General features: G+C 53.0%; 1 protein-coding gene across 3 annotated transcripts in view; it reads right to left on the reverse strand.

Moving 5' to 3' along the window:
- Nucleotides 1–1212: 1212 nt before the first annotated feature.
- SHROOM2 (shroom family member 2) overlaps nucleotides 1213–12999 on the reverse strand; it is a 135563-nt gene continuing 123776 nt past the window's right edge. For 2 of the 3 annotated variants that reach the window (XM_029240309.1, XM_029240307.1), the window contains 4 exons: nucleotides 12447–12965; nucleotides 11190–11361; nucleotides 6517–6789; nucleotides 1213–3987 (listed from right to left, as the gene is read on the reverse strand). In XM_029240309.1, the coding sequence (XP_029096142.1) occupies nucleotides 3670–3987; nucleotides 6517–6789; nucleotides 11190–11361; nucleotides 12447–12965 (1282 nt within the window). In that variant the 3' untranslated portion in view covers nucleotides 1213–3669. The remainder of the gene's footprint in view (nucleotides 3988–6516; nucleotides 6790–11189; nucleotides 11362–12446; nucleotides 12966–12999) is intronic. The other variant, XM_029240308.1, reaches the window with a different exon arrangement.

Raw genomic sequence — 12999 nt, forward strand, 5'->3', positions numbered from 1 at the left:
CTGGGAAGATCCCACATGCCGCGGAGCAACTAAGCCCGTGTGCCACAACTACTGAGCCTGCATTGTAGAGCCCACGAGCCACACCTACTGAGCCCGCATGCTGCAAGTACTGAAACCCACGCACCTAGAACCCACAACAAAAGTAGCCAGTGCAATGAGAAGCCCGTGCACCGCAAAGAAGAGTAGCCCCTGCGCCACAACTAGAGAAAGCCCAATGCAGCCAAAAATAAATTTGTTAAAAACAAAAGAATCCCACCCTCTCAATTGGCTAACCTTCGGGTCCCACCAACCTGCTGCACAGCAGAAGCGTTTCTAATCCGCCAACCAGGAGCAACTGCCGTGTGCTGGGTGGTTCCGACAGATGCGTTTGGATGCAGGCAAGGCACTTCCTCCAGATCCAGAATACAGTGATGGCAGCAGAAGTGTGGACGCTCCCAGTGGCACCCCTCTGATCCAGGCACGGGTCCTGAGCACATGAACACATCAGCTCAATTGCTCTCACAACAGCTCTCCTCCAACTGCAAAGGAGGAAGCTGAGGCTGGAGAGGCTGGCACGTGCTCACAGCCATACGCCTGAAGTGGCAGAGCTGGCTGTGCTCCAGGAACTTGGCTTCGGCTCCTGGACGATTTAGTGCTCTTCGGTATCGGACCCTGGTGTGGGAGGTGTGGTCCATCAACGGCCCCAATTCTTCACACCTCCCTGTAGCCACATTCTGCCACATGACTTACGGTTCCTTCCACTAAAGGGGTAGAGCACATGCCACACCCTCTGACTTTGGGTTTGGCTGTGGCACTTGCTTTGGCAATGGAAGGTTAGCAGGTGCACTCTAACCAGAGACAGGAAAAGCACCGCTGGGACTGGGCTTGTTTTCTTATGCATCTGCCACTGACCTGCCCAGGCCAAAGTCCTGGTGCCAGGAGGAAGATGACAGGCACGTGGAGGAGAGCCTGATCTACAATTTCATGAGCTAACGGAAGACATCTCACTGGACCCTGCTGAGATTTTATAGTGCTTGTTACACAGCACTGCTGTGGCAGGCACTGACTTATACAACCTGTGTCTGTGACATTTTCCTGACTGCAAATTGACTGCCCTTTACTAGACTGGCAGAAATAGTCACATACATACACACATAGAATTAATCCCACCATTTATCAATGGTTGAAGAATCTAATGTAAGGATCTATGCATCCTAATGCAATCTAATTGCAATTCTTAAAAAAAAAAGATGTAAATCAAAGACATGCTCGGTTCACTGAAGGACACCATTTATTTTGTGAACGTCAAGCAGAATGATCTGTTGAGACGTAAGTGAAAGTATTGAGCGTGAAATCTGTACGCATCTTCCAGAGTGGACTGCAGGAGAGAAGCCAAAGGCGCGACGCCCCTGACTGGAATCTCGCTATACAGAACATTCCACAGCTGAGCTATGATCGAGAGTGAGCTATCAGCCACCACCGAAGAATGCCAAGGGCAAAACATTAGCACCAGATTGTCTTTATATGCAATAACATAACTATATACAGAGTTATGTACATTGACTCACTGCAATCTGTGGGTCCCCACTCACCAGACATTTAAGAGGCAAACGGGAATGTTGTGATTCTATGTGCTTCGTTAAAAGGACAGTAGAGCACTATATATTGCTATGTAGAAGAGAAAGTTCTCAAAAGACACCAAAAAGCTGGATACAGACACAAATTCTATTTTCACATTTTACAGACATATCAAAATGATCACAATACTGTATTTGAAGGGAAAGAATCACAGGTAAAAGCTTTGTGACAATTAAAAACACACTGAAATCACCGTGGTTGTCTCCCCGAAGGAGGAAGCAGGGGCAGTGGGGGGGGGAGGGCGTCCATGGACAGCCAGCTTTACCTTTCCTGACGTGATCAGTTTTCACAGCAAGTGACCCACACCACGTGGCAAGGACACTTCGTTGGCAGAAGATGGATTTTTCAAGTCAGGAATAGCTTAATTGAATAAGAGTAAAAACTGTTGAAAAGGCATTTCTCTTTGGCGTCGGTGGGCTGCCAAAGGAGTGTTTATTTTGCCAGCATCACTGACGCCTGCCAGGTCGGCCCCCTCTATGGGTGCACGGAGGTCACTGCGGCAGCCCGGGAGTCCAGTCTCCCCTCTGGCTGGCGAAGCGTGGACTAGTGTCCTTTAAGACATTTGTGTGCGTCTGTGTTTGGTAAAGCAGCGGCCACTGCTGACAGAGGGACATCTCTCCCCGCCGCTGGAAAACTTTTTATAGGAGTAAGAGGAATTAGGAGTAAAACGATCTCACAGACGAAACCAAAGTCCGCACATCACCTCGACGTGACGTTATCCTAGGGCTTCTCCCGCCATTAACCACACATTTCAACAGATGAGCATTGTGACGAAACTCACCGCTCCACAGTGATCAGATTAAACATAAGTACGTGAGAACCACGCCATTGGTGGCTAAAACATCGATTCACGTGCCTACTCGCCATGCACATATCCTCTTTGGTGAAGTGTCTATTTCAGTCTTTTGCCCACGTTTTAATCGGGCTGTTTGTTTTCTTACTGTTAAGTTTGAGCGTTCTTATACATTCTGGATACAAACGGTTTGTCACATACATGATTTGCAAGTTATTTTCTCATAGCCTGTGATCTGTCCAGTGGAAAATGACAGCTTGACAGTTTTCTTTAGTAAATAGACTCTTTACCATCTCACAATTTCAACCACTAAAAAGGGTACAGGAGCTGTACACTGTGTGGCAGAAAAAGATTGGGTCTAGGAGTTCTGTGCTCCACCGGGACCTCTGAGAAACCAGAGCAACGGTTCTTAAACCGTGTGTGGCCCTTACGGCATGGTAACAAATAGAGGCAAAAAGAGAGAAATTGCCAATTGTAATTAAGGATCATACACACGCAAAATAAATGTTCTGGGGAAAAAGTAAGTTAAAAAATAAAAACACCTAGCAAGCACATTACTACCGGACACGCTTTTAGCCAAGTAATTTCTCTTTGCAGGAAAATACCATTTGAACCGTGACGTCGGCCGAGAAGTCCTAAAACCATGTGTCTGCTTTGCGTGTTTTAAAGCGCGAACGCTATTTAAGTGGCAATTTTAGAATGAGTGAACCCAACATGGAAGCTCTTCTTTTCACAGTTGGTTTTTAACCACATGGAAAATTCTCCTTTGTAGAGTGTTACTAAAGTATCATCATGATTTTTGCTGGGTCGCAGATCATCCTTATATGACAGACACAACGAACGCTCAACACTTCTGGGCCAACAGGAGAAGCCGGCAGCCGCCACCTCCCGTGACCCACGGGAGAGGTCGTGCGCCGGGCTTTGCCCGACACGTGCTCATTGGCTCCTGAGAGGAGGAAGGGGTGCAGCATGGGAAGACGGAAGGGCAGACCCGAGCTGGCAAGGACCACGTGCGTGCACCTCGGGACCAGAGCCCAGTCCGTACTCGGGAACTCATCGTTCACCGGGCGCCACGTGGGGTTGCTTCCAGGCCAAGGGTGATGGGGAGCCACTCTGCTCAGCATTCAAGAGGGGAACTAAGACATTCAATCAATCATCCCAATCATCCCAAACGCACCCACGGAAATTATTGCTTTTCTAACGGCCATTTGGTTCTGGGAGGGATTCTCTCTCCAGGACCTAAGTCTAGGCTGCGGTTTTCATCTGCCTCCTCTTGCGTGCCCCGCTGGGGAGGTGTCGGGCGGCCCGCCCCTCACTTGCCCGTCGGGCGGAAGGCTGTCCAGCAAGCACTTGAGCTGCTCTTCGCCCAGGTGGATTTTGTCCTCCAGCTCGCGCTGCTCGATGAGGAGGGCCGACTTCATCCTCACGAAGTGCGTGTAGTCGGCCAGGCTGTCCTGGCTGAGGTAGCTGGCCAGGATGTCCGACACGATGCCCTCCCGGCGGTCCAGGTTCTCCTTCAACTCCTTGGCGTCCTCGTGCTGCTGGATCAGGACCCGCTGCTTCTCGAGCAGGGATTGCTGGAGAGACAGAGAGAGACGAGGCTGTTGGGGACCAGGCAATGGGGGTGGGGGGGGCCGGGGGGGGGGGGGGGGGGGGAGGTGTCCGGCCGATGCCTCCAAAACGCCCGGCAGCTCTTTTGGGGGCTGGTCCAGTGGAGACCCTGACGCCACCAGAGTTAGGGACCCGCGCAGAAGCACCTGGGGCGTGGGCAGGAGGCACCGGAGGCACCTCGCAGAGCGGAGGCCCCAGCGCCAGCTCCCCTGTTGGCGCTCTTGGGCCGCTGCCACCTCCACTTGCTCCTGTCTTCGTGAAAGGCCGTGAGGAACACAGGAGCCATCCAGGCACGAAATGCTCCAGGACCGGGAGATGCTCAAAAAGAGCAAAGGGCTGAGGCAGCCGGTGTGCATCCAAGGCCTTTCCCTGCCAATACTGTGGCCAAACGGACACAAGGCGCAGGTTCTAAAGAGATTCCAGGGCAGGACTGCTAGACCTTTCCGGCAGACGGAGCTACAGCCCGGGAGCAAAGCTGTAGCAGAGGCCGTGAGAGGGGGCGGCGGGGCAGGGGGAGAGACCGCGCCTGTCGGGGAGGTGCCCTCTCTCCTTCTGAGGGTCCCGCCCTGGGTCACACAGACGCCCCGTTTCCAGAACGCAGCACTCACAGTCGCTGTCTGCCCACAGGGCGCGCCCCCACTTCTCCCACCCTCTCTAATGAAAACTGAGGGGGGGAGAGGTGAACGCGGTAGATGTCTGCAAGTGCCGGCTGGCAGAAGCCACGGACGCCCTGTCCTCGGTGCGAGTTTCTGACACCAGCAGGGCCACTTTGCAGCTTGGATATTCTACCCACGGCCACGCGCGAGCATCCAGGGTGCGGGAGCGCTCTGCAGAGCGCTGATCCACAGAGCTCAGAAAAGGTGAGCTGCTATTAAACGGAGGCTGACAGCAGAAACTGCTCCTGGGGTGAGGCTTCCGGGAAGTGCCCCTGACTGCACAACCTTTCGGGGTCACCTGTTCCGGGGGACATCTTGAGCTTCAGGTGTATTTTCACGGCAAGAGGCAAGGTATAAGGCCAGTTAATGCCAACCAAAAGGGAAACAGACCTGAACTGATGCAAGAAATGCGGTTCGGGCCACTAAGGTCAGTTGGGCTCCCTGGCAACTAGATTCACGTGTCTGCATCTGCCCACGTGCTCATTTTCTACCTGGGAAGACAGGGGAAGCCTCCTACAGCCTGAGGCCACATCTTTTCACTGGTTAGCGTGCCTGTCTCTGCAAACCGCAACTTTCCCAAGCCCTGGCTGCCTGACACGGAGATTTTCACCCAGCACCGGCCACACGGGAGGCTAGCCCACTGTGCTGCGCCTGGACGCGGCGACCGAGCACTGCTTTTGGGTCCACGAAGGTGACGCTGCATCAACCACACACAGCCAAGGGGGAGAGAGTCTGTCTGCTTCTCCTCCCTACCACGGACCCCCTAGGGATGCCGTTGAGCTATGCCAGGTCCCCAGGAGGACCACGGGCATGGTCCCCAGTGTGTGATTGCTTCTACTTCCTCCAATTCTAAATAAGGCTTTGTCAGTTCCAAGCAAAGGGAGATAAGGATGAGCTGAGCTGCAAAGACAATACTATTTTTCATTTAAATCGATACTTGAGAGTTTACTATTTCAATTCCAAGTAAGTCTCTCTTTCCCATTGTTATTTCCCTAAGTTCTTTCAGATAAACTTGGCAAAGATGGCAAGAGCAGCAAAATGGAATGTGAATGTAACCCACGGGGATCGGGGTCCAAAGCCCCAGTTACTTTTTCGACCCTTATGCAATATGTTCCGTGATTGATAGTCACTAACGACTTGGCTAAGCACAAAAGATCACGGGCTCAAAGCCACGCGCCTTGTAAGATCTTTCTGTGTAACCTGAAACCACTCTCACCTGGAGTCCAGGGGAGGGGTGCCTTTTCTGCTCCCCTTGTAGAGAAGTTAAGGTGCCTTATTAATGATGAAGATGATCATTTTGAAGGCCTATTATGTGCAAAGAAGCAAACTAGATGTGCTCTTGCTACCTGAAGGCCTATTATGTGCAAAGAAGCAAACTAGATGTGCTCTTGCTACCTGACCTACGAAATAGTAGAGCCTGTAAGGTAGATGGTGTCTTGCATGTGCAAAGAGCAGACACGCAGACCCACTAAGAATGTCCCAAGTTGCACTGCTGTGAAGGGAGGAGGAAAGCAGAGCAGCTCTTAGCCTCATTCTAGACCCTGCCGGCCCTCTTGTGAAGTCCCAGCAACCAAGTCACCATAAAACGCCACTGTCACCGGCTGCCGAGGACTCGTCAGGCAGTGGGGGAGCTCCACTTACCCACGGACGCGCGCCACGCCTCCTCCCCCCCCCCCACAAGGACGGAGCAAGCAAGCCCTGGGCGTTCAACAGCGTCTTGCGCTACGAGGCAGACAGGTGGCCGTGGCGGCTGAACGAGGCTTCCCGGCGGTCTGCTCCACCCCCCACAAGAAAGCCACACCCCGCCCCGCCTTCCAGGTCAGCCCTGGCCATAGTTACCCGATCGCCAGGAGCAGTGCCTTCGTCCAGATTGTTGAGGGCGTTTTCCACGCGGGCCAGGCGGCCGGACAGCGACAGCAGGAGGTTCACTACCTTGTCCAGGTCCCCGATGAACATGCGGAACTTGTCGAACTCGTTGGGCTTGCAGACGGCCTTGGCCAGGGCCTCCACCTCGTCGCCCAGCACGCTGTTGGCCTGCATGTCCTCCCGCAGGCTCTGCCGCGCCTGCCGCAGCACCTGCAGCTTGCGACCGATGCTCTCGATGAGCTCCTGCTGTGGGCACAGGGCAGGGGACGCGGTCAGGGCCGCCTTGCAGCACCCCCTCACACATCCCGGATCTGCGGGCAACTCAGCTCAGCCGGGCGGCAGCTTGTCTGGCATCAGTAAATAACAGGGGGACTTCCCTGGTGGTGCAGTGGTTGGGAATCCGCCTACCAATGCAGGGGGCACGGGTTCGAGCCCTGGTCCGGGAAGATCCCACATGCCGCAGAGCAACTAAGCCCGTGCGCCACAACTACTGAGCCTGCACTCTAGAGCCCGCGAGCCACAACTACTGAAGCCCACGTGCTGCAACTACTGAGGCCCGCACGCCTAGAGCCCGTGCTCCACGACGAGAAGCCACTGCAATGAGAAGCCCGCGCGCAGCAACGAAGACCCAACGCAGCCAAAAATAAATATAACTAACTAACTGGGGATGTTTAAGACTAGGGGAAGGATAAGGCCTTCCTGTTCAATCATTGGCGTTTGATTTAGAAACGGAACAGAACAAACCTATTCTCACTCTGACTGTCCTATCAGACTATGCAGGAGTGGGACCCCTGGGGCTACTCACGGTGAACCTCGTTTCAGCCTGTATCTTTGCAAGGATTCTCCGGGCCTCTGTGATACCCTGTGCTTCCTTTGTTTTTTTTCTGGCCGCGCTGTGTGGCTTGTGGGATCTTAGTTCCCCGACCAGGGATCACACCCAGGCCCTCAGCAGTGAAAGCACCGAGTCCTCACCCCTGGACCACCGGGGAAGTCCCTGCGCTTCCTTCTTTGGCAGTTCCCAATTGGAAGCCTTACATGCACACAAGTTATTGAGTCTGGTACTGAACATCTGGTACTGAACTCCGTGATTAAAACGTGTTTTCCATGTAGAATTAGCAATAAAAAGAGAAATGAAGGATGTCAGTGAACTTAGGCAAGTCTTTCAGAATAATAAAGTACTGATCTCCAAAATGTAAATAAATGACTTCTTTAAACTGTAAATAAATGACTTCTTTAAACGTCATGAAATATACATGCTGCAACGTTTACCGTCCTGCCTCTTTTCTCGTTTGCTGTTCCGTGGCATTAAGGCACATGCACGGTGCTGTGCGGCTAGCACCGCCACCCATCTCCACATCCTCTCCATCCTCCAAAACGGAAACTCTGACCATTCAATACGAGCTCCCCATTCCCCCCTCCTCCCGCCAGCTCTTGAAATGATGAATTTTTAGAGAGCAAAAATGACACGTACAAAGACCTTTTAATCGGTCACCATCGCGGCACCATGTGGTCCGAGTTGAGGGGCAGAGAAAGCAGATTATCTGTCTCGTGGGTCATCACATTTGAGAAAAATTACAAGGACCGCTCAGAAGGGGTCCAGCAGGGAAGCCTTCCCCAGAAAAACCCTGTTCCCATGACTACGGACGTGCTTCTGCTGTTAAACCCACGCATGGCAGATGCCAACCGGCAGCCCGCCCTGACATGGTGAGCGGTGCAGGGCCAACGGCGAGAAGCAAAGTCACCCGTTGTCCTTTTCGGAACCCTGCTGCCACCCGCCCTGCACGAGTCCGCCAACCTCGTGTTGACGGACACGGCAGGTTACGTGGGGTTTAGGAGGCCAGCGCATCCCTGTGCTAGCCCGAGGCTGGAGTGATGAAAACGGAGGCAGAGCTCTGCTGCCTGCACTAAAATGAGGATTAAACAATTAGCTGGAATGTTAAGTCCGATCAGGATTTTTAAACTCAGTCTGTCGCCCCACAGCGAGTACCGCTATTTTATGTACAACGGAAGGCTCAGTCTCGTGAAACCCTCCAGGATGGTGTCCAGAGCTGAGCAGGGAGCAGTTGCCCCGACCTCCAGGGCTAACATGAAGATGGGTGAAATCCCCGGAGGCTTAGCCCGCTGCTTGGCATGCAGTAGGCGCCTGTCCATAGCCGCTGCCGGCAAGACCGCAAGTGTGCATGAGAAGCTGCTCCGAGCTCACCGCTACCGTTCGGTAGACACTGCCCCATCCCAGGGACTATTCGGGCAGGAGAAAAAAAAGAAACAAACCACCTCGGGAGACCCGCTGAAGCACTGGAGGCACCCTACACTTCGTACGCCTGATACAGGTGATCTGTGTCTCAGGACGATGCTTCGAAAGAGGATCTCCATGCAGCATTTTTCCTGCGCACCTGCACGGCCCTCCCTTCTCCTCGTCCCGTGCACACTTTGTAAGCGCGTGACACCGTAGATATGAGGGCACTGGAAAGGCAGCAGAGGCAGCGCAGCCAGGAGAACAGGACTACTGGGGCGGCGACAGCGCTGACCCAGCGCTTAAAGCATTTCCTGCTTGGGGTGGAAGTGCCCGACATACGCTTACTGAACCAAAAACGTCAGCTGGCTTAGGAATTTAATCCTGGTGGGGTGATGGACAGGGGGCAAGCTCACAGTGACTTATGTCAATCCCAAAGCCGCCATCTATGGGGAGGCAGTGCCCGGCATCTCGTGCCCCCAAAGAAATCGGAAGAGGCCCCAGACAGATGAAAGGAGCGGTACCAAGGCTGCTGCTTCCCAAATTCAGTACATCATGAGAAACAAAGGCATAGTATAAAGAACATAGTTCTTTGCATCTAGGGTGTGGACGGAATTAAAACTGTCCAAACTGGATGTTTTTTCTAGGTGTATGAGAATAACAACACTTTGTTTTTTTTAATTCATTATTTTTAAGAACGTGGAAAACACAACCAGAAGAAAGCAAATGGTACCCTGTGCCAGACACAGGGCCTCTAAAATCCCAGGACCAAAACTCTTAGTTTTCATTTCCTTTTTAAATTAAAAAAAGGCTATCACTTCCTAAATTGAAAGTCACTTTCTTTTACACAAGGGTCAGGGTATTTCTTCTGGAATGGGTTTGTCTATCATATTTGAAACCAATCAATGGCATTTTTTAAACAACTAACAATACGAGGAGGTATTAAACATGATCCTTTGCAAGGGTCTTGTCAAAACAAATTGGTATTTTTTATGAAAGCCCCTTCCAAGATGCTAAGTGTACGGAAAAATGCACCAAATGCTGGTTCCCTCCTTTTTTTCTCCTGGTGCTGACTACGCATGCTCAAAGCCCCTGGAATAAACCAACAGCACATGCTATCCTCTGAAACTGACTGCCTTGGGCAATTCCTTTCTCCCTTTATGCTAAATCCTTCCTAAAAAACAAACAAACAGGTAATCACACCTAGATGTCACAAGTCTGGCCCGTTGACATGCCATGAAGATTTGAAGCTCGTACAGTAGTGGAGACGTCGGCACTGATAGCAATAATTTTGTCCCTACCGTGACCTCATGGTTACACGCTATTTCACCTCTGACCTCCTCTCTAATCCTCCCCCTTGTCCACACAGCTCCAGCTATTGGTCGCCGCTGCTTCCCCAACGTGTCACAAAACTCCCACCCCAGGGCCTTTGCACTTGCTGCCCAAACCGCACTCCCCCAGACCCTCCCCAGATCAACCAGACATTCGCTCACATCACTCCAGGTCTCTGTTCATCAACCGCTCATCAGAGCCTTCTCTACATCCTTTACCTCTCTCTATTCCTTCACGCTGTTTTAGTTTTCTGACCACCCGACCTACTCCATTAAGGGTTAGCAAACTTTTTCTATAAACGGCCAAACAGTAAATATTTTAGACTTCAGGGGCCACACAGCCACTGTTGCAACTACTCAACACTGCTGGTGTAGCGTGAAAGCTACCAGAGACCATATGTAAAATGAATGAGTGTAGCTGTGTTGCAATAAAACTGTATTTACAAGAGCAGGTGGGGGGCAGGGATTGGCCCACGGGGCCCTGTTTGTTTTTTTATATTTGTTTTTATGTTGGCTATCCATCTCCTCTGTGAGCACACAAGTGCCTTCAGGGAAATAAGGACCGACTCCAGTCTGTTTTGTCTACTGCTGTATCCCCAAGTGCCTGGGTGAGTTTTTGGAGTTGAACAGGTGATGCTTTTTGGTTAACAACGCACTTCACAATATACTGTTGAATTTAATTAACATCATCGGGTCACAGATATTTGAAACGGATAGTCGAAGAGGACATGTGCCTTGCGGAAGGTCACACAATTAAGCCCTCTGGATTTAACTGGGGTAGAAGAGACGTATCAGGTGACCTTAAAATGAGAGAGACTGGTGGCCACCTAGCTAATTTGACACTGGATCTCATTACAAAGAGATGGCAAAGAGACCCTGGCAGAGAGGCCCAGTTTTAGAACAGAAGACTCACCCACAAAGGGCTTAATACACAGGCCCAAATGTCAGCGTCCCACATAGAAGCCCAACACCAACGGCGCTCGGCGCAGGGCCCAGGGTCGGGGTGGAGCCGGGTGCCGCCCCCGGCCGGCCTGCCTGCCAGCCAGCCGGCGCGTTCTCGTTTGGAATTGCAGCTCCCCTACCTTCTTCACCGACAGGTCGTGGTCGGCGTCACTCCCTGAATCCTCTTCGGCTTCTTGCTGGTCCTGCAGGTCTTTCATCTTGATCAGGAGCTCTGCCTTGGGGGCCGAGGTGCTATAGTAGGTGGAGGTGGTGGCCAGGGACACGGCCGCCGGCACACTCAGCTCCTCCTTCCTGGGTAACAAAACGTCAGAACACCCGTTAGCTCTGAGCGTACACACAGACGTGCCCGCGAGTCCCACAGCCTGGGCTGTGACCGGCAAATGGTGGTGCTAACGGAAAGGCACCAGCTAGAGAGATGAGACAGCAGGAGTGGGGAAGGAGTAGGTTGTGAGGTCAGAACTAAAACACCCCGCCAAGTGGTGCTCGAAGGCGCGCCCCGGAGGGAGGAGGGTGCAGATGGTATCCGCCGGGAGCCCGAGGTCTACGGGGAGAGGTCTGCCGCTATCCGTAGGCGTGGCCGCATGCCCAAGGTCACCGGGCACCTTTCTACCAGCAGCCGCATTTGCTGCCTCTTGCTACGGCCTGACTTCCTGTCTGCCTGGTACTCCCGCCTACCGCCAGTCAACGATGCTTATGGAGACCATGTACAGAAACAGGAGAGGTGTGAGCAGATACACCTTTGTGGGCAGGTGAGTGAAGGACAGGGGCTGGAAAGCGCTCTTTACGAAACCTATTGCAGCAAGTTCACTCCCTCAGTTAAATAAGCAACAACAGAAAGCCTCTTTCATAAACACACATACTAAGAAGTAGTCTCAACTTTCACTCCTCTTGTGACAAGTTTCTCAACTTCCGTACTAGTGACACTTGGGGACGGACCATTCTTTGATGGGGGGCCGTCCCGTGCATTGTAGAGCAGCAAGCAGCATCCCTGGTCTCCACCCACTAGATGCCGGGGGCACCTCTCCCAGTGGTGACAACCGAAAGTGTATCCCGACATTGCCAACTGTCCCGTGGCGGGAGACAACAGCCTCCGGCTGAGAACCACCGCCTCGTGAGAAGAAGCCCCGTGGGCATCTCCGGAAATGTATATTTTCACATCTTTGCCAGGACCTGACGTCATCATCCCCAGAATGGGCTTTTAATTTCGGGAGGGTGACAAAAGAGCCCCAGAGTGCTAATAAGCACTTATGGAAATCTGTCCCCAAAGAGCAGTCACGAAAACAGACAGAGACACTCCCTCGCCCTTGTAAGCCTAAGAGGCACCGGGCAAAACCACATCCAGCCAGGGGGCAGAACCCAGGGCGGTGTCTACTCACTTCTCCTCCGTGGTTCTGGGAGAGGGGATTTTGGGGAGCAGCTTCCTCCGCTGCTGAGCTTCTTCCAAGAGGTGCTCGTCTTTGGGGAAGATGCCCTCCATAAGGTCCATGGTGGTTTTGATCTTCACGCTGGGGTCCAGGATATCCGCCAGGGACTTATCCTTGCCCGCGATCTCGCGGGCCAGCTCCTCCGACTTGAGGTCTTCGGCAGTCCTCTCTTTGGCCTTCACGTAGCTGAGCGTGGGCGTGGAGGCCCGGCTGTCCTTGGCCGTGGGCACCGGGGTGCCAGGGGGCTGGGGCTCGGCGCCCTGGCGGCTGTACAGGCAGAAGCGGGAGTAGGACTGCTCGGACGTGCTAAGCGTCTTGATGTGGTCCCGCTCGAGCCCGCTGGGCAGCACGGGTGGCTCCGGGACGCGGGCCAGGCCCTGGCGGCTCTCCTTCTCGGGCTGGCTTTCCGAGTGCACGATCTTGATGGGCACCATCTTCACTGTGGTGTTGTTGTCCATCACCCGCTCGATTCTGCAAAGAGAAGGGCCGTCTGTTACAGACACGC

This window comes from Monodon monoceros, unplaced genomic scaffold (genome assembly GCF_005190385.1).
Source record: "Monodon monoceros isolate NGI ecotype Baffin Bay Population unplaced genomic scaffold, NGI_Narwhal_1 Super_Scaffold_22, whole genome shotgun sequence".
Lineage (NCBI taxonomy): Eukaryota > Metazoa > Chordata > Mammalia > Artiodactyla > Monodontidae > Monodon > Monodon monoceros.